The sequence below is a fragment of the Thamnophis sirtalis genome, unplaced genomic scaffold (assembly GCF_051295495.1).
Source record: "Thamnophis sirtalis isolate CommonGarterSnake01/CBP01778 unplaced genomic scaffold, rThaSir2_p1.2 scaffold_2, whole genome shotgun sequence".
NCBI lineage: Eukaryota > Metazoa > Chordata > Lepidosauria > Squamata > Natricidae > Thamnophis > Thamnophis sirtalis.
Window position 1 is genome coordinate 151022913 of NW_028261382.1, and position 23828 is coordinate 151046740.

Below are 23828 nucleotides of genomic sequence, written 5' to 3' on the forward strand. Positions count from 1 at the left end.
ATTTGTCATTAGCCAAAGAAAAACCACTTTTATCCAATTGTCGGCAATTTATCTCAGCTTGGGAAACACTGTGCTAAATTTTCACATCCACATATTTACATGAGGAAGATACTCTTAGTAGTTACTTAGTAGTTACTGATTGGTACCCTATTGAACATCAAAAAGGCTATCTTTTTTATGTTTAATGGAAACGCAAATCACTTAATTAGGCACTTTTTAATGATGTGGCAACTCATCCTGCTATTGAGAAAATGATAATGACAAATGTTGAATGGTAATTACTAATTATCATAGTATCATATTAGTTTTGAATAGCAAAAATAGTAGAAGCTTTTATATAAATAAATACATGCTCAAAAACAAACCCTTCTCAAAAATACATTTTTGTATTTTTGGTATAATACCAGTGAAGTAACCAATGTTCTTTATCAATCACCCCACTACACATTTCTTGCCTCTAATGGCAAGGAATATTTTAATGTTTTAACCATGTTTCAAGTAACATATAGAGAGAATTCATTTGGGTAATTGTTTTGTCTATATTGTGAAATTTTGAAGGTGCTGTCTAACTTACCAAACCGCTTATAACCAAAGGACTGAACCTCTTCCTCTTCGGCAAAGTCGTCTGTTAAAAAAAAAAAATTATGAACATCAATGCTATATAAATATCAATATAAGAGATATTAGGATACATAATTTAGATATTGTTATGTATTATAAATATATATAAAAATACTCCAGAGCTACTAAAAATTTCGCATAGAAACTGCATCAAATGTAACATTTGATACAAAGTAGTATGAAACATATCAACGTTAATCCCCTCTTAATGCTATTTATTTCCTGGCTGGTTGTTTTAATCGGGAAGCTCTGTTTGCCTGATACACAAATATATCATCTGGTCATACTCAGCAGTCTGTGTATGGAAATTATTGGGTGGTCCAATATGTAGTGTAATAGAACAGTCCAGTTTTTCTTACAAAACAATATTTTAAAAAGAAAACTACATTTGGCTTAAAATATATTGTTGTTGCCAACTACAGTAACACTAACAAAGAAAAATATTTAACCCCATCCTGATTTGGAAGAGGAGAAAAGAAACCCAGATGAACAACAGAGAAGACCTCCTAGTAAGATATTTGGAAGTTTCTCATTCATTCACAGACATTCTTCTATAGATTTTTTAGAAATAGGTGCAAATAAAATTGTGGTCAATAAAATTGCCAAGTTTCCATTTTACCACTTTTGCCATCATTTATTATATCTACATCTGATAGACATTATGCAAGATTCATGACTGTTTGGAGATTTGCATGGGAAGTTCGGAGAAAACTTGTAAAATGATCTGAAGAACTGCCTTAAAATACAGAACCAAAAAATGTAAACTAATATAATTACTTTATTTTTGGTGTATAAGACACACCGGAGTATAAAATGCACCAAGATTTTGAAGAGGCATTTTAAAAAAAAAATTAGGTAGGTAGATAGAGGGAGGGAGGGAGAGAGGGAGGGAAAGAGGGGGGAGAGAGAAATACAGTAGGTAGGTAGGGAGAGAGACAGTAGGTAGGTAGCTAGAGGGGGGGAGAGAGATATACAGTACGGTTCCACCACAAATGCGCGAACGACAAAAGCGCGCCTGACTAAACCGCGGTGACAAAACCACGGTGACAAAACCGCGCCGATGAATGAGTGCTGAAGCGCGCCGACAACAGCACGCCGACAGAAGCGCGCTGTAACCCTAACCCTAAACCAAACCCTAAACCTAACCCTAAACCTAACCCTAAACCTTACCTTAACTTAAATCGCGCTTCTGTTGGTGCGCTTTTGTCGGCGCGCTGTTGTCGGCACGCTTTTGACATCGCGGTTTTAGCGCCGCGTTTTAGTCGGTGCGCTTTTGACATTCGCGCATTTGTCGGGTCACGATACAGTACATAGGTTCAGAGAGAGAGAGAGTAGGTAGGTTGGTAGGTAGGTAGGTAGAGGGGGGGATAGAAATACAGTAGGTAGGTAGGGAGAGAGAGTAGGTAGGTAGGTAGATGTTTATCCGTGTACTGGAGAAGGAAATCGCAGCACCTATGCCTTTGTTTCTGCTGGCAAAGCACTTGATCAATATAATTCTCAACTATGTAACTAAAGAGCTTCCCAAAAGGGGGGAAAAGTTTTTGCACTCTGCAAACCTCCCCAAAACAGTCTGTTTTTCACGAAAACGGGCTTGGTTTTTTTTTTTATATAAAAAGGGCATGAATAGCCTTGGGGGGGGGCTTGCAGAGTGCAAAAAATGGCCCATTTTTCACCGAAACGGGCCTGTCATCCTTCAATGGCTGGGCAAGAGGAGGGGGGTTGGTTTCCCCAGCGAAAGCCGTTTCCTTCTTTTTCTTTTCAGAGCCTCTGGCAGGTTTTTCTTCACGTCTGGGAGGGGGTTGGGCAGAGAGGGGCAATTTAGCCCGACAGTCGGGGGCGGTGTGCCCAAGCTTGCCACAGCGAAAACATGTTAAAGGTCTGGAGGAGCCAGAAGGGGGCCCTCTCGCGTCGCCTCGTCGTTTGGAAAGCGATTGAGTAGTAGGAGGGGAGAGGGACTTGGCAGCCCTTTCCTTCCGCTTCCTTCTTTCTTCTGTGGCATAACGCAGACGGATTAAGTCAAGCTCGGCGTCTGCAGCATGCTCAAACCAAGTGATTAAACGTCTCGGCAGGTTACGATTGACACATTGTTGATAAATGTCTGCGTTCACCCCTTCAGCAAATCTATCCAGAAGCGCATCCTCCCCCCAGCCTCTCATGTACTGGGAAAGACACTGAAATTCCTGGATGTATTGGGCGACAGGTCTATCGTCTTGGTCAAAGGTTAAAAACTTCAACTTGTTCCGCTTCTCAGTTAATGGGTCATCAAAACGTTGGCGGAAAGCATCCATAAAACGGTTGAAATTCCCCAAGAGGGGAGAACCAGACATGTGCAAAGCAGTCGACCATGTAGCCGCCTCACCATCCAAAGATAAAAGAACCATTCTGACCCTTAAAGTGTCAGATTCAAAGTCCCGGCCATAAATCTCCATGTAGTTAAACACTTGCATAAGAAAGGAGGGAAGGCTAGCAGAAGCCCCATTAAAACGCACAGGCAAGGGAGGGATTTTAGCCATTTGATGTCTTCGGGGGGGAGGCTGGGGGGGAGGTCCTCTTTGATCAGCAAAACCTCTAGCCGCAGGGGGTGACACGGGCCGAGGGGGGGGGTGGGGGAGAATCCTGGCGTGGGTAACGTTGCCAATTTCTCCAGTCTCTTTCCTCCTCCCCCCTTCTCTCCTCCAAAAATGTTTGACCCCAATAATCAGGTAATTCACTCCGTTGGGGTTTTCTCATGGGCCCCTGGTGCTGATAGCTTCTCCATTCTCCTTCATCGCCCCCTCTTCTTTCCCCACAGTACCTTTGGCTCCAATAGTCAGGGAACTCACCCGCCTGAGGTTTTCTCACGGCACCTGGCTCCAGCGAAGTTTGTTGAGGTGGTCTTTGGGTGAGCCCAGCATTCCAGCTTGTCTCTATTTCTCTTTGCCCCACTGAAGTTGACCAACGGGGTGGGGGAGAAGGTTCAGGCTGACTGGAAATTTGCAGTTGAAATAAATCTTCGTGCAAAGGTCGGTCAGGCGGGCTGGGCTGGTGTAAAGAAAGGTCGGGAGGTCCTAGTTCACTGGAATCCGCCCCTCCAACGGCGCCCTCCTCCTCTCTGGTCGGAGAAGACATTATTTCCCTTCTCGGTAGACGTAAATCTCCTGGAAAGGGATATTTTCAGATTTTGCTTCTTGTCACGCCCCACTCCATTCCATAATTAGGAAAGAAGACTAAGAGACTCCATGAGTTGGAAATCCAAAGTACTTTTACTAATTATAAATGGTAAGCGAGCAGTAGTGAAGCAAAATCTGAATAATATGGCGCGAAAGCAATTGATATATAGCAAAGCCCGTTCCCCCCCCCTTAGGATCAAAGCTCCAGTCCAATCATAAGTCCTTCAAGTGTCAGGTGTGAGATAACTTCAAAAAGACAGGCCGAAGATGGAATGTGTAGGCCGTTGATGCAGGCGGGAAACACGTACGCATGCGCAATCCCAACGACTGGTACATCCTAGAACATTCCTCCAGCAGTCCTCCAGCACATCAATTAAAACCCTCCCACATACACGCCCCCCCCTTCCCGTTTCATGGCAGCTGAAGCACCAGCAAAGCAGAAGCTGACACATGCATAGCCTTATGGAGGTTTATAGAATGCTGCTCGGGGCTGGGGGGGGGGCAAAATTTAGCAAAAAATGGCCCGTTTTTTGCTCATTTCTGCCCTCCCCAGCCCCCCTTGACCTCCCTGAAAGTCTCCATAAGGCTCTGCACGGCCATTTTGGTGAACGGGGCGGGGCTTTAGGAGGCAAAAAATGCTGTATTCAATGTATAAGATACACCCAGATTTTCAGCCTCTTTTTTGAGGAAAAAAGGTACGTCTTAGACTCTGAAAAATACGGTACAAAGAAGGAAATCCCACCTATAGCAAAGCCAGAGTAAAAGAAAAAAAGATTAGAGTCTTTTTCATTTAATGATTTGGTCACACATGTATGCATGAATACCTATCAATACTGATATCTACTCTTTACTTGAATCACCCCAAGCAGATTGCATTGATTTAACACTCCTTTTACTAATGTGTTCCCCTCCAGATACATTGGGGCACAATTCCCATAAATGCAGTCACTGGGGCAAGACACAACTGGGAATCTTGTATTTTTTGTGTGTGTGTGTGTAAATATGTTTTATTTCCATTTCATTCCGTACAATCACATGTATACTGTGCATAACCGGGGCATAAAACATTGAACAATAAACACAGCCCTCCCTCTTGTCGACAATACCCCCCAAAATACAAACCCAATATACCACCTTGACCCACCATACACCCTCTTTCACCCCCTCCAACTTTCGTTCTTCCTTCCAACATTCCCCTCTACTTCCTACTTCCCCGCCCCCTCTATCACTCCTCTCTCCCAATACATTCCCTCCCTTCCTTCTCCTCCTCCCTCCAATCCTCTCTCCCACCCTCTCTACCCCTCTTTCTTCTTTCCTTCTACTCCTCCCTTCGGTGTATTTCTACTGTTTATCAATATATTCAGCTTGTCCTATTTTTACACTAAAATTAAAGAGCCACAGTATACAAGTGCAATCATGTTACTTTAGGATCTAACACATACTATATTTCCCCCCTCCCCCCCTCCCCCCTAAGACCTCACCTGCCTCCCCCCCCCCGACTTCCCAGAGCCCGTACACGGTATAGCTTTTTAACAAACACAGTCTAAAATATATTAAAACAAAGGAGATTAAAGAAAAAGAAAAAAAAGAAAGTCAATAAGATCTCTACGTTGGACTCAGCTTCTTGCTGTTACCCAAACTTTAAGCAGTTTAACTTATTCCTAATCTTAAACATAGGCTATCTGGAATTTCTTAGTCCTATATTTGTTTTGTGTATAATCAATCCATTTTTTCCAGTCTCGTTTATATCTCTCATTTGAGTGGTCTTTAAGATATGCTGAAATTTTAGCCATCTCGGCTAAGTTTGTAACTTTCAATGTCCATTCTTGAGTTGTAGATACGTCTTCCTTCTTCCAGTATTGCACCACCAACAGTCTTGCTGCCGTTATTAAGTGCAGAACCAAATTGGTCTCTACCGCTGTAAAGTCAGTACATATACCTAGTAAAAATAGCTGAGGAGTGAATTTTATCCTTCTTTTGAAGATATTTTGCATGATCCACCACATTTTTATCCAAAATGCCTTAACCTTTCGACATGTCCACCATATATGAAAATATGTAGCATCAAGAGAACCACATCTCCAACATTTAGGCTGTACATTCGGATACATAGAAACCAGCTTTTTGGGATCTAAATGCCATCTATAAAACATCTTATAAAAATTTTCTCTCAAATTTTGTGCTTGTGACACAACTGGGAATCTTAAGGGCTACTATCTCAACACAAGTGGACATGTATGAAATGGAGTGGATTGTGTAGATTGGTTTTTGCCTAAAAATTAGATAGGTGGGCTGCCATAAAAGATGAAGAGAAGGGGGTAGGAGGAGGGGAAAGGAAAGGGAAGGGGTTTGCATCAGACAATTTTCTATTCAGTAGCTTTATCAGTTGATTAATGGTTCCAGGATATTTTTCTTTAAACTACAGGTTACTGCACCCTCTCCCATTTGAAAATTTCCGCTTACATTATAAAAATATATCCATAATATGAAAGATATTTTTGTGTAATGGTTAAAGTTACCTGGCTAACTGTAGGATCATTCTAAAGATGGTCTCCTGAACTAGGAGACCTTCAGCTTTAGTCTTGCCTTAGGCATGAAGCCATCTGGATGGTTTTAGGCCAGGAACTAACTATGAGAAGAAGATAATGGCCAACCACTTCTGACAAAGAGTGCTAAAAAAACTATATGAACGTAACAATATTACTAGGATTCAAGAATTGAAAAGTATAAATAAATGAAGGAAAACAATTTTAATTTAAGTTAAATGTGGTGAAAAAAGAATAACTAGGAAAGGAAAGGAAGAAAAACCATGACCCAATGGGGAATTTCTTCCAATGGCCTGGCAGCACTATATAAAACAAGACTTCCAACTGTCGGTCCCTGCCATGAGCTCCCCAAAATGTGGAACAATCAGCTGCATTTCCAATCAACTGCATGATCCCAACTTTGGTAGTCAGATGTGATCTTGAGATAGTTTCAGGCCTGCGGGAATATATCTTTAATTATGGCAAACTCTTATAATGATTTTTAATTAAATACGATGCAACATTTCATTGTTATATATGTAAGATAGGAAATTCATGTTCCATTCATGAGTCTCAAGATTTGTTGTCTGGATTCCAAAGAAGTTTTTAAGGATTCTGAGAAATTCAATATTAATGATTTGTGAGCAGAAACGGATATCCAATTAAACAATTAAAGATGAATGCTAAAGCTTTCTTATGCCAGCATAAGCATCACAAAGCCAGACAACTGGAAGCTAAGGTGGATGCCATAACAAACAGATGTGACCCATAATCAGTAACAAAAGGATCAGTTGCTTCCTCGGGCTGTATTGGACAAACACTATGCAAGCTTTCTGGCTGGTTTCAGCCACTCCATCCTCCCGATTTGAATTGGATCTTTGAAATGATATGATCCTCAAGTAGAAATAAAAGTATAAAAGAACAAGGAGTACTGTATTTTTCACAGTATAAGATGCACCGGAGTATAAGAAGCACCAAGGTTTTGAAGAGGCAAATTTAAAAAAAAAACTTTTTGCACTCTGCAAACCTCCCAAAAATGGGCCTGTATTTTTTTAAAAGGGCATGAATAGCCCTTAGGAGACTTGTAGAGTGTTCGGGGGGGGGGGGGCAATTGAGCCTGTTTTTTACTCTTTTCTGCCCTCCCCAGCCTCCAGGAGCTCTCTGAAAGCCTTCTACAGGCTCTGCACGTCCATTTTGATGAAGAGGCGGAGTTTCAGGAGGCAAAAAATGCTGTATGTGATTTATGACTATTTTTCAGTTACAACCTTTGAAGCATCCCCATGATTATATGATAAAAATTGGCGAAGACGCTCATCTTGGATCGGGATGCGGTCCTGTAGCTGCCTGAGCCACATGACCATTGTGCGGTTGAAACAGGATGCTGCTGCGGCTGCCTTAATGGCCCAGGCAGAAACGTTGAAGTTCTTACAAAGGATAAGCTCTGCACGCTTGTCCTCTGGCTTCAGCTTGTCGGCCACATCACCCGAGACTACAGTGAATGCGTTAGCCAAAAGGGTCACCGGGGTATCTACCGTGGGGAGTTGCAGAGCCTGGGAAAAGGCCTGCTCCATATTGTAATAACACTAATCGTTGCTTCCGAGATTGGGCAAGGAAGGCCTCGGCCACTGATTATGTACCACTTCCAGGAAAAGGGGAGGGGCTGGAACCTCCTCTTTATCTGTATTGGGATTTATAAACATGGCTAAGTTAGGATCCCTGTGCTGGGAGACTGGTGGAGCCCCCGTGCCAATCTGAGTAGACTTTTTGGCCTTGTGTAACATAGGCTTGAAAGCGGAGGGAGGAAAAAGCCCCCAAAATGCTGGGGCATCTGGGGGGGCAGAATCCTCATCTTCTGAAAACCCCAAGTCTGGGTTTGTGACCTCCCCCAAGATGGAATCCTCACTGACCACTGAGGGGGAAGGAGGCCTAGGATTATTGTGTCCTCTAGAGGAAGAGGGGGACCTCTGCCTGGAAACGACGTGTGATCTAGACACCCCTTGGGAAGAACTGTCCCTCTGGGCTAGGCCTGAGGAAATACCCCTAGATATAGCTGTGGAGATGGGTCTCATGATGCTATCTGGCAACTGGTCTAAATCCTCTAAATCCTCCTCAGAAGGACCTCGTGAAAGAGGCCCTTGGGGGGTGTAAGTTAGGCTGCCAGCAGGTAGTCCTGGGATCCCCTTTTTCCTGAATCCTCCACCCTTTTCCTTTAGGCTCTTTTCCTTTAGGCTCTGGGTGAGATGGGGGAGAAGGGGAGGCCACCCCCCCCGTGAGGTCTTGCAGGAGAGATAGAAGGAGAGGAAGGGCTGAAGCCCCTAGGGGGTGAACCACATGTTTGAGAATGGGCCCCAATCGGAGATCTGGTTCTGCTGGGGAATTCAGGCTTAGTTGCCTGCGCCAGTCTTTCTGCTCTAGCCACCTGTTTTTCCAGGGCTTTTTGTCTTCTGGATTCATCCCTAGCAGCAACTCTAGAAGGGCGCTGGTCAGCTGGAGGCCTGGAGGCCGCTGCCCTGGGTCTAAGCCTGCTCTGGCCCTCCTCCGCTAGATCTCCTTGGGCCTGTAGATCTGAAACTGTGGAGGCCATGCCTCACTCACGTGTCTAAGGATGGCTGTGGGTGCCTGCTGGCTTCGATCTCTGGCTTCGCTTCATGAAGCCTGGTGCGCCTCCTCTCCTGCAAGCTTCCAATTAACTTTCGATTTGACCGCTGCTGGAAAATGCAGCAAGAGGCCACTGCCCACCAGGTCGCACCAAAAATGGCCGCCGCGTCTCGTGGTTGAAGAATCAGGCGATCGCAACTTTGAAATGACTGAGGGATTAGCCTCGTGACGAGCCGAGTCTGAGAGACTCCTGCGCCCAGCTTATTTGCAGACCTCCTGTTCTGAGGGCCGACAAATCTGATCGGCGTGCCCTCTGATGACTAAGCGTGACTAACTCAACCTCCATCTGGCATACAAGCGCTTTAAGTTGCAGTCCCTTCAGACCATTCTGGGCTGCAACAGGCAGGACAACCTCGTGACTTCCATTGACCTGAAAGAGGCATACCTGCACATCCCAATCCATCCAGCGCACCACAAGTTCCTGAGGTTCCAGTTTGCCAACCAGCACTTCCAGTACAGGGCCCTTCCCTTCAGCCTCTTGTAAGCCCCGAGAACATTCACCAAACTAGCCGCCATCGCAGCACATCTCTGATCTCTCCCAGTAAGGCTAGAATGCTACCTGGACAACATTCTCATCCACTTGTCGTCCAGGGGGCAAGCCCAGAGGGATCTCGATGTCACCATCTGAGTTCTCCAATGGCACGGGTTCTCAGTCAATGTCGACAAGAGCCACCTGATTCCACCTGCAGAAACCAATATCTCGGCACGGTGATCGACTCCAGTAACTGCAAGGTCTTCCTCACGCGGGAGAGGGTGGACAACATCAGATCCCTCATGAGAACCATCTATGCGGCAAGGTCAGCGTCCATCATCTCCCTCTCCCAGTTGCTGGGGATACTAGTGTCATGCATTTTGGTGGTGCCGTGGGCGCATCTGCATACACGGGAATTCCAGTGGTTCCTCTTGCCGATCCAGAGACGCAAGGCCAGCAACTCCAGCAGAGTTGTGTGTCTTCCTCCAAGGGTGGTGTGCTCTCTCAGATGGTGGCAGTCGGAGGCCCTATAATGGGGCTGCTCCTTCAAGGAACCAGACCGCCTGGTCATAACAACAGACGCCAGCCTATACAGTTGGGGCGCTCATCTCCAGATGCTCGTTGTCCAGGGCAGGTGGTCTCAGGCGGAGCTCACCCACAACATAAATTGGCTCGCGCTCCGGACTGCCAGTCTTGCCCTGTGTCAATTTCACCATCACATCAAAGGCCATGATGTTCTAATTCTGACCAAAAACATTGCCACAAAGGCATACATAAACACCAGGGTGGCACCTGACCTCTGGCCCTGATGGCAGAAGCAAAGGCACTGGGCCGCTGGGTGGAGCATCACCTAGCATCGCTGTGGGCAGACCACATATCGGGGGAGGACAACGTGGCTGCAGACTGGTTGAGTAGAACTATCTTTCAGAACTTGGAGTGGTGCCTTCATCCATCGCTGTTCCGTCAACTGTTGCAGAGGTTCAGGCTCCCAAAGGTCATCCTCTTCACCACTCCAGCCAACACGCACCTCCCCTGGTTCTTCACCAGGTTCCATTGCCCCACAGCGGAAGGGATGGATGCCCTTCGGTGTTGGACTATTGTACGCCTTTCCACCTCTTCCATTGATTCCACTGGTGATCAGGAAAATTCTGATAGAGGGAGTGGAAGTGTTACTCATGGCTCCACACTGGCCAAGAAGGTCCTGATTCGCCGACCTTGTCAGTCACTCAGCACTGGCGCATACCTCAGGAGCAGATCTCCCTCAGCCAAGGGGCCATTCAGCATCCGGAGCCCCAGTGGCTGCAACAACCCATTTGACACTTGAGGGGGAGCTCCTGAGAGTCAGCAGATTCTCTGATAAGGTCATCTGCACCATTCATGCGCCCCTCCACTGTCAGCATCTACGAGGAGACTTGGTCGGCCTTCTCAACCAGTCTCATCACGTCATCACCACTTCTGCAATCATTCCACAAATCCTGGACTTCCTGCAGGAAGGTTTGGACAAAGGCCTCTCTCCTAACACGCTCCTTGGCCTTGGCCACCGTCCTGTCCACAGACTCACAGCTGTCTCTTAGTAGGCATCCGCAGGTTCATAGCTTCCTCAAGGGGACTGCCAACCTCAGCCCACCTACAATTCAGATATCCAACTTGGGACTTGCTTGTTGTCTTACAGTCTCTGACCGCAGCCCCATTCGAACCATTTTGATGCGTCGGGTTGCGCCACTTGTAACTCAAGACGGCCTTTCTTATAGCCATCACCTCGGCCTGCAGGATTTCGAGCTGGCTGCCCTTTCGGTCAGGGGCGACGTTTGCATTGTGCATTCAGGCATGGTCATCCTCAGACTGGACCCAGCCTTTGTGCCGAAAGTCAACAGTGTCTTCCACAGAACACAGGAGGTGATCCTTCCCGACTTCTGTCCACATCCCAAGCATCCAAGGGAGCATGTGTGGCATAAACCTGATGTTCGCCATGCTGTACGCATCTACAAGAAACGAACTGCTTCCTTTCGCAGGTCAGAAGCATTCTTCGTGTCCTTTCAACCCGTCTCCATGGGCAGAAAGGTCACGTCTTCCACCATAGAGCGCTGGACAAGGGCATGTATTAAGCTGGCCTACGAGCAACAAGCCAGACCGGTCCCTCCTCGCATTACAGCTCACTGTAATGCAAGGAGTGCTGCAACCTTGGCTTCATGGGCTACGCAAGCGCCCATCGAGCAGATATGCAGGGCCACTACATGGTCGTCTCCATCTCCTTTCATGACAAACTACAGACTTGATGTCTTTGCGGGCCTGGACAATTCTTCTTCCCACCCTGGGACTACATACCTTGGGTATGTCCTTTGCTTGGACACTCCAAGCAGCGCCTAGGAGAATGACCATTGGCTTACCTGAATGGTCGTTCTCTAGGCACTGTGGGTGTGTCCAACCCCACCCAGGGGCTGCCCGTGGGGACATGTGTACCAACTTTGTAGGCATAGAACATTGCCATATGCATCTTCCTTTTGGGACTTATTCTTCATTTTTTAAAATTGAGCCTCTGAGGGGAGAAGAGGTGTGGCTACATGAACTTTGAACTCAGTCCTTGGGCAGCAAGCTGAAGTTAACCCATGCTTGGAAATCCCACAGGGCCTAGAGAATGACCATTCAGGTAAGCCAACGGTCATTTACAGTTCTGAGAAGGTTGTAAATGCAAAGGTTGGTCATAAACTTACTTTATCACTGCTGTAACTGAAAGGCCATGGAATGATCCAGCTGTGATTAATTTTAAGAAGGACTTGCTGGTGAGTCAGTAAAACAAGACACCCAGAGAGGTTTGAAGAGCTGTTCTAACATTGTATGTCAATCAATGCATTTGGAAAAGTTGAGACATGGAGGAAATAGTAAAAAAAGGAAGTGCTACAGACTCTCTTCATTCTTGCCTCATGTCTATGGCTCGTTGGACACCACAGCTGGAAAACTCATGCAAACAAGATCAGTAAAAAGATATCTGTTAAACTTACTGAAATTTATTGACAATATAGCTTAAATAAATAACTGATAATGTTACTAATGTATACAATGTGTAGTGTTATGATGAGTATAATTGGATATGAATATTTGGTACCGATGTAAGGAAGATTAGAAACCTTTTTGGATTATGCATAAAGGTTAATAATAATAATAAAAAAAGAACTAAGTTAGATACAATTAAAGTTTTGATTATTAGGGGGAAAATGTTATGATATAGGATATAGTCAAATAAAAGAGGGATAAAAACAACAACGTGTATATAGATATGGGTATAACATAAGGAAACTGGATGTAAACTTTAAATAGTGATTTGGAAAGGAGGATTAGAAAACTTTGTTATTAAATATCATGGATGTTTAGCTAGAATAGGACATAAGGATTTAGTGTTAGTGGAGGATTTTAGAAATAGTAATTGAAAGGCCAGTATGTAGTTATGTATTAAATTTTGGTATATTTTATGATGAAGGATGCTTAAACAATTGCAGTCAAATGAAAATGGAGATATGATGTTGGTGATATGTATGAGTATTTGAGTTAAAATACTTAAGTTAATATGAATTATGTTTGTTGACTGTGGAAGAGATGCACGAAAGTCTTTTTGTAACCAACTGATACACTTTCTATAGCATGTAAAGAAAGATGTTGTATTTGTTTTAAATTAAAAATAAAAAAATATTATAAATATATATATCTGTTCACAGAAGATAAATAGAACAGGAAAGAGTTTAAGTTTCTACTCTGGGGCCTTCAGACATCTGGCCAAGATTTGCATGGCTACAATACAGGTGTCTGAGTCAGCTGCAAAGCTGACTTTACACACCAGTGGAACCACACAGCAAGTGCCCAACTCATTCCAAAGACTTGTTTTCAGGAAATCTAGCAGGCTTCCCTCTCAACAGAATGGCCAGGGTTGCCTCAGACAATCAACAAGAGACCAGGCAACTGACAACAGAAAAGTATATTTTATTCTCTTTGTCACACTTCATTCAGACTCAGGTTTGGAAATGCAATATTTGCTTATTATAGGCTTGGGAGCCACAGCCAATTTCACAGATGAGACCACAGGGCAAGTTTAACATTTCCCATGAAGTTTAGAGAAATTTATGTTATGGAAATGATTGACAGGAAAGCATTTTGAACTAGACCTATTTTGCAATATGATACACCTTTACAGCTGACAACAAATTATCATCCAGAATGGTGCTTTGCTACTATATGTCTGAGATTACTTATGTGCACCCATTGTGCTGGGTATTGATTGGCTGCAAACTCACATTACAGATGTTTATTGAAGCGATGAACAATTTCTTTTCCAATGGAAGAGAATGTATGCAGTGCATTGGTGCTCTCTAAGCTGGTTTGTTTGCTTGGAGATATTTCATTACCAGACAAGGTAGCACATTACTTGATGGTCAAGTAATGAAAATGTAAGCAAACAAACAATTAAGCTCAGAAGGCACCAAGAGACTCCACAATTTCTTTCCATCCTTATGATGTCAACAGCACTGTTTGCAAGTTTCCCATGCTTATTCCCGCTCTCCAGATATCAAACCCTTTCTTTCTTGTAAAAATACAAAACTTTCTATGGTTTGGAGGAGGAGGAGGAAGGTTATAGGTTAGGTTTAGGTTTATTTCATTTATATGCCGCCCTATTCCTGGAGAGACTCAGGGCGGCTAACAAACCCAAGGGAGGGGGATAATACAGACAAGGCAAACACAACAAGCAGGATACAGAGAAAATTTAAAAACAATCAACAGTCACACAATTCGAGCGGGGAAGGGAACTCGTCAACCCCAGGCCTACCGGAACAGCCAGGTTTTAACGGCTTTACGGAAAGCCTGAAGGGAGATGAGGGTCCGGATCTCTGCGGGGAGTTCGTTCCAAAGGGCTGGAGCAGCCACAGAGAAGGCCCTCCTCTGGGTGGTCGCCAATCGACATTGGCCGGTAGATGGAATCCGGAGGAGGCCTAATCTGTGGGATCTAATGGGTCTTTGGGAGGTAATTGGCAGCAGGCGGTCTCTCAAGTACCCAGGTCCAATACCATGAAGGGCTTTATAAGTGACGACTAGCACCTTGAAGCGTATCCGGACACCAATAGGCAGCCAGTGCAGCTCGCGGATGATAGGTGTAACGTGGGTGTACCAAGGTGCACCCACAATCGCTCGCGTGGCTGCATTCTGGACAAGCTGAAGTCTCCGAATGCTCTTCAAGGGCTGCCCCATGTAGAGTGCATTGCAGTAGTCCAGTGTTGAGGTCACAAGGTGAGTGACTGTTGCGAGAGCCTCCCAGTTCAGGTAGGGACGCAATTGGTGCACCAGGCGAACCTGGGCAAATGCCGCCCTGGTCACAGCCAACAGATGATGTTCTAAAGTCAGCTGTGGATCCAGGAGGACTCCCAAATTGCGAACCCTGTCTGAGGGGCGTAGAATTTCACCCCCCAGCCTGAGAGATGGAATACCTAGCCAATTATTGGGAGGGAAACACATAAGCCACTCGGTCTTGTCAGGATTGAGTGCAAGCTTGTTTAGCCCCATCCAGACCCTAACAGCCTCCAGGCACTGACACATCACATCAACCGCTTCACTGAGTTGGCCCGGGGCGGACAGATACAACTGTGTATCGTCCGCATACTGGTGATATTTTATCCCGTGCCGCCGAATGATCTCACCCAACGGCTTCATGTAGATGTTAAACAGGAGGGGGGATAGGACCGAACCCTGCGGCACCCCGTATTTCAGGGTCCTAGGGGTCGACCTCTGCCCTCCAACCAACACCGACTGCGACCTGTCCGAGAGGTAGGAGGAGAACCACCGAAGAATGCTGCCTCCCATCCCCACCTCTCGTAACCGCCGCAGAAGGATACCATGGTCGATGGTATTGAAGGCCACTGAGAGGTCAAGAAGCACTAGGACAGAGGCATGACCCCCATCCCTGGCTCTCCAGAGATCATCGGTCAGTGCGACCAAAGCAGTTTCCATCCTGTAGCCAGGCCTGAATCCAGACTGAAAGGGATCTAGGTAATCGGTTTCATCCAAGGACCGCCGGAGCTGAGAGGCCACCACTTTCTTAACAACCTTCCCAACAAAGGGGAGGTTGGAGACTGGACGATAGCTATTTAAAATGGTTGGAGCTAGAGATGGCTTCTTCAGGAGGGGTCTCACCACCACCGTCTTTAATAGAGGGGGAAAGAAGCCCTCCCGAAGGGAGGCATTAACTATCACCTGGATCCATGTTCGCGACCAGCCAGGAGGGGCACGGGTCCAGTGCACACGTGGAGGCACTCACCGCTCCTATGGCCTTGTCCACTTCCTCAGGAGCAAGTATTCTGCTTCCTCGTTGAGGTTGTAATATTGATTTGAATCCAGGAGTACAAATCCTAGTTAAGCACTCATATCCTGTGTCAGATGACAACCTGAGGAAAGGTTTTATTCATCCTTCAAAATCTGTAATATTTATATGGATATTTTATATACCCAACTTTTGATTCTTGCAAAATTTGCTTACATAATATATTCTTCTGTAGGTACATCTCCCTTTCAGGCAAATTATGGTCATTACCCACCACATCTTGCCCTCCAGAACTCCTAAATCTGCTATTTTTTGTGCCTTGGAGTTTCTGCAGGAAAAGCAGGCTGATCAGCTCATCTTAAAGAAGCAGCTTGATTTGGCAAAGTTTGCATATAGAAGCATGCTGCAGGCACACACAGGAAAAAAAGGTGCTTGGGTTGCAGCAGGAGATTTAATGTAGCTCTCCAATAAGTGTTTACTTTTTTCCTACCCCAAAATTTGGACTTCAAGTTCATTGATCCCTTCCCAGCTACAATTACTTGCTTCTATGAAGGTTCATTTGGTCTTCCATTGGTCACTGCTTGTGCCCGAGGCTCCCTGTTCTCTGAATTCTAAATCTGTTCTTCTCCATTTCTGGAGGATAGGGAAAGTGACCAAGCAGCAGAATGTATTATAGATTTTAAGTGCAGGAGGAAATACTTAGAATATCTGATTCACTGGGAGAGGGCTACTCTGAATGTGCAAAGTCATCGGAAAGCACAACGGATACCCATAACTTAATACACAAGTTTCATCTGAAATTCCCTCAAAGTCCCAATACCATGATCTGCCGCCATTGTGAATCTCCATATGAAGACTTGTCATGACAGAGGTCTCAGTTCAAGTTACAATGCAATAGTCAGGAACAGGGATTGGACTGTGGTAGCAAGACTCATCTAGTGACCTTTGGAGGCTAGCAAACAAGGTGTGTGTGTGTGTGTGTTTTGGGGATGAGTCTGTAGTTGGTCTTCATAACACCATGCCAGCATTTTTTTTGCAAGATAGAGCAGAGATTGAAGGTATTGGGGAAAGAAATGTAGAGGGGTAGTCAGCTCTAAAAAAGGTCTCCACAACTGTTAAGAAAACATCAATTTAGCCTAGTAAGAAGCAAGAGGTGAGAGAAAAACTCAAGATTATCCTGCTTTGATTCTTTTTGATATAAGAGAAAAGGAGACATAAACTCTGTCAGGCTTTCAATATATTCCTATAAGAATAGAATTTTAGTAGCTCTTATGGTGTTCTGTTTTCTTACCTGGTCTATTTCAAAGGGCTGTCAGGTTTAGTATTGAAGATTCAGATGACAGTATTTGTTCAAGGCTATAATAATTCCAATGATGTAAACATAATCCCAATGATTTCTGTGCAACTAGCTTCAAATGGCAAAATAAATAAAATTCTGGTTTTCACTGTTGGCAACATGCTACTGGAACATCTGAAAATGGTAATTCCATCTCTGGCATTAGGATGAACTTAGCTTTTGAAACCAGATCAGATATTTCTTCCTGAACTGCATGGAAGAACCCCAGCCTCAAAGTTATGTAGAAGATAGCATAACACATTCACTTGTTTCTCAAATTTTTCTGAACCAGTCTTGCATTCAACATTAAACCTATTACCATTCACAAGTAAATATCATCCTTATAACAGCTGCAACTATATTATGGGTCTTTGTCTTTTGCACTATGTAGGTAATTGTTTAGGATGTTTCTAGAAAACGTAAACTAAAAATTATTTTAACATTGTGAATATATCAGAATGATCTGGTGCTGGCAGAGTGGGTACATTAATTTATTATGTTACAAACGGCATACATTTGTAACAAAATGTGCATATTTTTATGATTACATTGTTGGTCAGGAAATGAAATCATGAATTCAGCAAACGAAAAGTGCACATTATAGTTTCTAATTATTTTTTAAAAATAACAGAAAGAAAAGACACAGTCATATAATCCAACTATAGCTTACTTTAAAAAGGCACATATTAAGTTTAATATATGGAACCCATTAAGCTAAAAGCCATCTAAGTCAAAGGCAAGTTAATCATCTTTTGGTTTGTCATGATGTGTGAACTTAACCAATATGTCATCACAGTCTCTGAAAACATGACAAGACATAACTTAAGAGCTGCGGTGGCACAGTGGTTAGAATGCAGTACTGCAGGCTACTTCTGCGGACTGCTGGCTGCCTGCAATTTAGCAGTTTGAATCTCACCAGGCTCAAGGTTGACTTAGCCTTCCATCATTTCGAGGTGGATAAAATGAGGACCTAGATTGTTGGGGGCAATATGCTGACTCTGTAAACCGCTTAGAGAGGGCTTTTACAGCACTGTGAAGCGGTATATAAGTCTAAGTGCTATTGCTATTGACAACTTACAAGGGCTTTTTTTCAAGTTCTACACAAGCCTCACCTGAAACTTTTTAAAGAACTTGCACATCATCCTAGCAACCATTTTTGAATGAACAAGCCCTCTCAAATGGAAGCCAATATGCCCACAAAATCCCATATGTCCACACACACCCCTTGGAGCCCTTAAATTTAATAATGGGAAAGTCAACATAAGATGGGTAGAGGAAAAAATCTTAGAGGAGTTAATAAGAATATGATTCCCAAGGCTCTTTAATAATCCAACTGGGGGTCTCCAGGTTTTATTGTTTTCAGTTTAATCTCTCTGATCCACCTATCCATGTATGCTCTAGTAAGTGTACACACATAGTCTGCATCATAAGCTCCAGGGATGTGAAAGGGATGTGAAAATGCTGAATTCAAATATATTGACTCTAACTTGAAAGTCTATGTATTAGTCAGAGACAGGCTGCATCTTCTGACTCCTAAAAATAACATTAAGGCAAGAGGAACATCAGTGCATCTGCTCATATCACTAAAGGAACAACATAGAGAACTTTCTTTGATAGATACTCAGCTCCTTTTGGGCCTGGAAAGCTAAAAGAAAGCATACTTTAACCTCATCTTTTGGCCATGAAACCAAGAGCCCCCAACAAGAGAAATTCAATCTGGCTTCAAAACCATATCATGCCAGTTGATAATTCACTGTTTCATTATTGCTTTTTAAAGCTATCTTTTCTTTGCAAATCTTTGTTTTTTTAGTTACTAAAACTCAGGGCCAAACTAGTTTATTTTTAAAGTTTGAGTCACTAGTAATTATCTAAATGCTGTGATAAAATTGCAGCCAATAACATTAAATAAATTTTTGTATGTCCATTTAATCACAACTATATTCTTGCTTTCATTTAGTAAACATGAAACAGCTGTACTTTTGCTATATGTTTACATTCCTAAGAATTTATACTGCATTACATAGTAGTTTTATAGACTCTGCTATGTTTCATTAATAAATAAATATGTGATAATATAACAAACTTAGATTTCAGATTCTTTTCCACTATAATCATTTGGCTACAGTTGGCAACCATTTGTAAAATCATCCTGTTGTATGATTTTTTCCCACCTAAATGATACAAAACGTTTATCTCGGACCATGGCCTAACAGTGGTGAGACTTCTGAGTAGGAGAACGAAAGTCATGTTTTTCGCTCATAAGAATTTTCTCATCGTTTCCCCTTTTTTCCTTTTATTGGTCAGCCATTTATGAAATAGCTGAGCCAAAAATTGAAATTTGGGAAATAAATTGAATTTTTCAAGAATGAAATCTTTCAGTATGAAATATCATGGCAGAAGGAAAAGAGTATTCTTCATCAGTGCAATTTTGCCCAATTTTGGAGGAAATAAATGCAATGAAAAACTTACGAATAGATTTATCTTATCACAGTTTATCTTTATTGTGATTCCATGTAGTTGAGCACTAGGCATTCACTAGGTTATTTTGTCACATAATATTAACATACAAATAATGAAAAATATAATATCCTTTTTATATATATTTACCAATGTCATTATTTTGATAGTTTATAGTTCTCCATAAAAAGGGATGCCTGAATAGAGACAAATATATAATACATCTAAAGTTAAATTGAATGTTAAATTGAAAAGTTCAAAGAACAAAGAGAGGCCACCAGGAGAGATAACCAAATTAGCTAAATTAGGATGCAATATTATGAAAAATTATATTCATTTTGGCACTTCAGATAATTTTTATAATATTTGATTAACTTGTTCTTTTGAAATATTCACTGAAGGATGTTTTCATAAAGTTCTAATTTTAAAATTGCATTAATATTATTCTGGGTATCTGGGAAAAACATTCCAAAATTATTGGAAGTGTTTGCAACAAGACATTAATTGTGAGTCCTGAAAGAAATGGGGAACACTACTGTAGTTAGCAAAAATCTCAAATTCTAAAAATAAAATTAGCAATAGAACTTAGGCTTATATACCACTCCACAATACTTTATAGCAGTTGCTGAGCAGTTTACAATGTCAGCATATTGCCCCTAAGAATCTGGGTCCTCATTTTACTGAGCTCAGAAGGATGGAAGGCTGAGACAACCTTGAGCAGGTTTGGATTGAACTCCTGGCAGGGGGTAGAGTTAGCCTGCAATACTGCATAAAATTTGATCAATTTATTCAGATACATTAAAAATGTACGCGATTAAATTGCTCAGGAGTGAAATATCTTACCAATGCTATCTTACTCACACCTACATAGAACTGAATTGAAATTTACTAAGTGAGGTGCCTCACTTAGCCTGCATAAACCTAGGTTAGAATTAACACAGCAATTATTTAAGGCAGAAAGCATCACTTTCCTTTAACAACTGATCTGTCTGCAAGTGGTATCTCATTTCACTTTACCATGTATGCAAGCTACATAAACACTGAGCAATGTTTTTATCATGCAAAGATCCACCATGAGCTACATTATATACAAATGCATGAATCAAGTAAAATTCTTGCTGGTATTACTGTGATGTGTTTAGCATTTGGAATAAAGAGCAAAAAGATAACATTTCCCCCCTTTCTCTATTTCAAAATAAAGCCCCCACAAAAAAGAGCTTAATCTTCACTTTCTGTGAAAATAGCTCATTAAGTTATTTACTAAGCAAACATACAATGTTTTTCATTTGCTAATGTCATCACATTAATCTTGGTAGGAGCCTGAAAAATAATATGGGCCCCTGGTGGTTTTACTGATAAAAATAATTTTAATTTTCAATTATCTCAAGCATTATAATTATTACATCCTCATTGTCAGATGATATTCAAAACTTACTTTCATGTGTGTGGGCTTAGTAGAACTAAATACTATTCCCCATAGGCTGCTTCTCTGGCAAAAAAACAAAACAATGACCATACTTGAACAGTGTTTTTATTGGTCTCTGGAAAAAAACAATCACTGTCCCTGCCTTCCTGGAATCAACAGCCCCATACCACACTTCAAACAGTATGCTAGGATTTAGTCAGTTTCTCTCACATCCACATATGTGCGTGTTTATCCACATAATTACTAAGATTATTTCTGAAAATCTACACTTGAAAGCTCAACAACTATTTCGTGTACCCTTGAAAACATTTGATCCCAGAGTGTACAGAGATTTGTGCTTACTCTGCAGATTACTTGCTGTATTACTACTTTCATTAATTAGATGAACATTGAAACATATCTTTTTTATTAAGGTCCAAAATGTACCAGAGAGAAGATTCATCGGCGAAGTTGAATGACACAAGCAATGGGACCTGAAACGCTTTCCCCTTAACGTGTGATTCAAAAGCTGGGGAGCGGGGGAACTGGATTGTAAACTCGAGCTTTCGGCATATGCAATGCACAGCAAAGGCCAAATATTTTTCCAGTCTATAGATCTTGAGGGAAAAAATGCCAAATATATTTCATAAGGCAGTTAAGCCTCTACTGGAATCTAATCACTGCCAGATGTCTAGAAGAACATCACGAAATGCTGGCAACCCCCCACTGGTCTCTCCCAAAACTGCAGAGGCAAGTTTTAAAACTTTTTTTTTTTAGATAAGTGGCCAAGAAATATGTGCTACAGAAAGCAGAAATCGTGCGGGTGAATTCTTTGCACCCCTGTACAGAGTTGTTGTTGTTTCTTAATTTAAAAATCAATCCCCAAAGATGGTCTCTAAACAACTTACAAGAATCTGAACCTGGGTTTATCTTTAAGAACAAATGGCAGCTTTCATCCTTAATGACTAGCAATCTACCCAGCTTCAGTTTCTCTTACAAACACACACAAAACATAAACCCTCTTGCAAAAATATTTGCTTTCACAATAAGCCCATGTTCACTGCTGACAAGCCTCTTGCTCTTTCACAGCCGCCCAGCAATTTCCAATGCCTACTTTCTGAAATAGCCACCCACTCATGGGCTTACCTTTCATGTTGGCACACCAGGCGGTCACATAGAAAACTCAGATGCTGGAGGAATTTGCTGCTGTTAACACAAAACTCCTTATTGGATTTCCATGTCGGGTGTTCTTCTGATCAGGAGCAAGGATGGATGGATGGATGGATGAATGGAACTCTTGACCTCTCGCTCAGCCCGTCTGAAAGAGTCCGAAATTTACACTCTCGTGACTGGCCTAAGCTCAGACGACTAGCCTATGCTGCCCCTCCTCTCTGCTCAGTTTTGGAAAGGAGAGAAAGCTTTTGGCTCCACAGTTCTCTCCCCCCCCTTAGCTCCCCTTTCCCCCGCCTCTTTCACGAGCTGGACTGTAAAGTGAAGCAAGGAAGAGACTGTAATAATAAACCTCCAGCAAAGTTTGAATGAAGAGTAGAAACTTCTTCTCTCTTCTCTCTCCTAAATCAGCCTCCCAAAAGCTCCAGCCTGTCCTGAAAAATTCCTGCACAATCAGCTGCCTTCCCTTCCTTCCTTTCCTTTCCCTGAGAGGTTGACTCTTCTCGGACAGAGAGCTCTTAAATGCGAAGCCAAAATGTTTTGGCAGAGACCTAGGTGTGTAGGCTCTCCATAGAGGCAAAACACTTTGAGGATGGAAAACAGAGAAGCTCAGCAGCCCCAGCTCGACGCTTCAAGCCTTCCAAAGTCTGGTCTCCTTCCCAGGATGCAGAAATCTCTGTTGAAGAGGGCTGTTTGTTCCAAAAGAAGATAAATAATCACCAATAACACACACACACAGTTTCATTCTGGTTAAATCAATAGTTGTGCTGCTGTCCCTAATTTTGTGCACTAGAGTACGTTTTGCCTTTGGAATATTCCAATTTCTTCCAGAACATTCCATTTTCTTCCTGGAACAGGCCCACCGAGATTCCAAGTGTGGCTTGTGAGTTTCCAGTCCTTTATCATTAGGAACAGAAAGGAGTCTACAGAACTTCCTGTTCCAGGCACCTGAACCATTCTCAGAACGCTTGGTTTGCCTGCACCATTTTGCATATCCCTAATGAACACCCTGCCCTTACAAGAAAACATAGTTGGCTTGTGCGTGGTTTGCTGTGTTTTGAAAACCCAGGCAATTGGGATAGACTTGTACAGAGTTTTAAGTCCATTTTGCACTGTACCATCACAGTTTGACTATTGTAAATCTTGAAATAGTGGAGTCTAGCGCAAATAACAAATAATGACTGCCCACAGAATAAGGAATAAGGTTAAAATATTATTTTTTTAAAAAAGGATAAGGAGTAAGGAAAGACTCTCACTCTTATTCCACAGAAGTGGGAAATAAAATAAATAACGGGCACCTTCGTCCCCACATCTGACTCATATCCTTTGTTTATGTTGGGTACAGTATATTTCTCTGGATACATGGGGGGGGGGGAAACAAAATACTCGTTTCACCCTGTTGAAATGTGTAGATTTCAACTACACATAGCTTGTGTTTAGTGACCACAATTGAAACCTGCAAGTTGGTTGTTAAGCAAAATGGTTGCTAAGTGAAACCTGTGCTTATGTTCTTATTTAGCTTTGCTTTGCTTTTCAAACCCGCAAAGGCCATAAATGAAAAGATAAGTCACAATGTTGGTTTTGTATAACAGTTGTTTAATAAGGATACGGTCGTAACTGTGAATAGCCCCTAAACAAGGTGGTTGCTAAACGTGGATTAGTTGACTAAAAATTACTTCTGCTTAATTCCATCCTGTCATATCTTCTACACAGTCTGAGACATCATGAGCTGATCAC

At 42.8% G+C, this 23828-nt stretch overlaps 1 protein-coding gene across 1 annotated transcript in view; it reads right to left on the reverse strand.

The window, feature by feature from the left end:
• Nucleotides 1-22343, reverse strand: part of COLEC12 (collectin subfamily member 12) — a 103565-nt gene extending 81222 nt beyond the window's left edge. The window contains exons 1-2 of the mRNA XM_087707208.1: nucleotides 22068-22343; nucleotides 575-625 (exon numbers count right to left, since the gene is read on the reverse strand). Of these exons, the coding sequence (XP_087563334.1) occupies nucleotides 575-625; nucleotides 22068-22074 (58 nt within the window). The 5' untranslated portion in view covers nucleotides 22075-22343. The remainder of the gene's footprint in view (nucleotides 1-574; nucleotides 626-22067) is intronic.
• Nucleotides 22344-23828: the final 1485 nt, after the last annotated feature.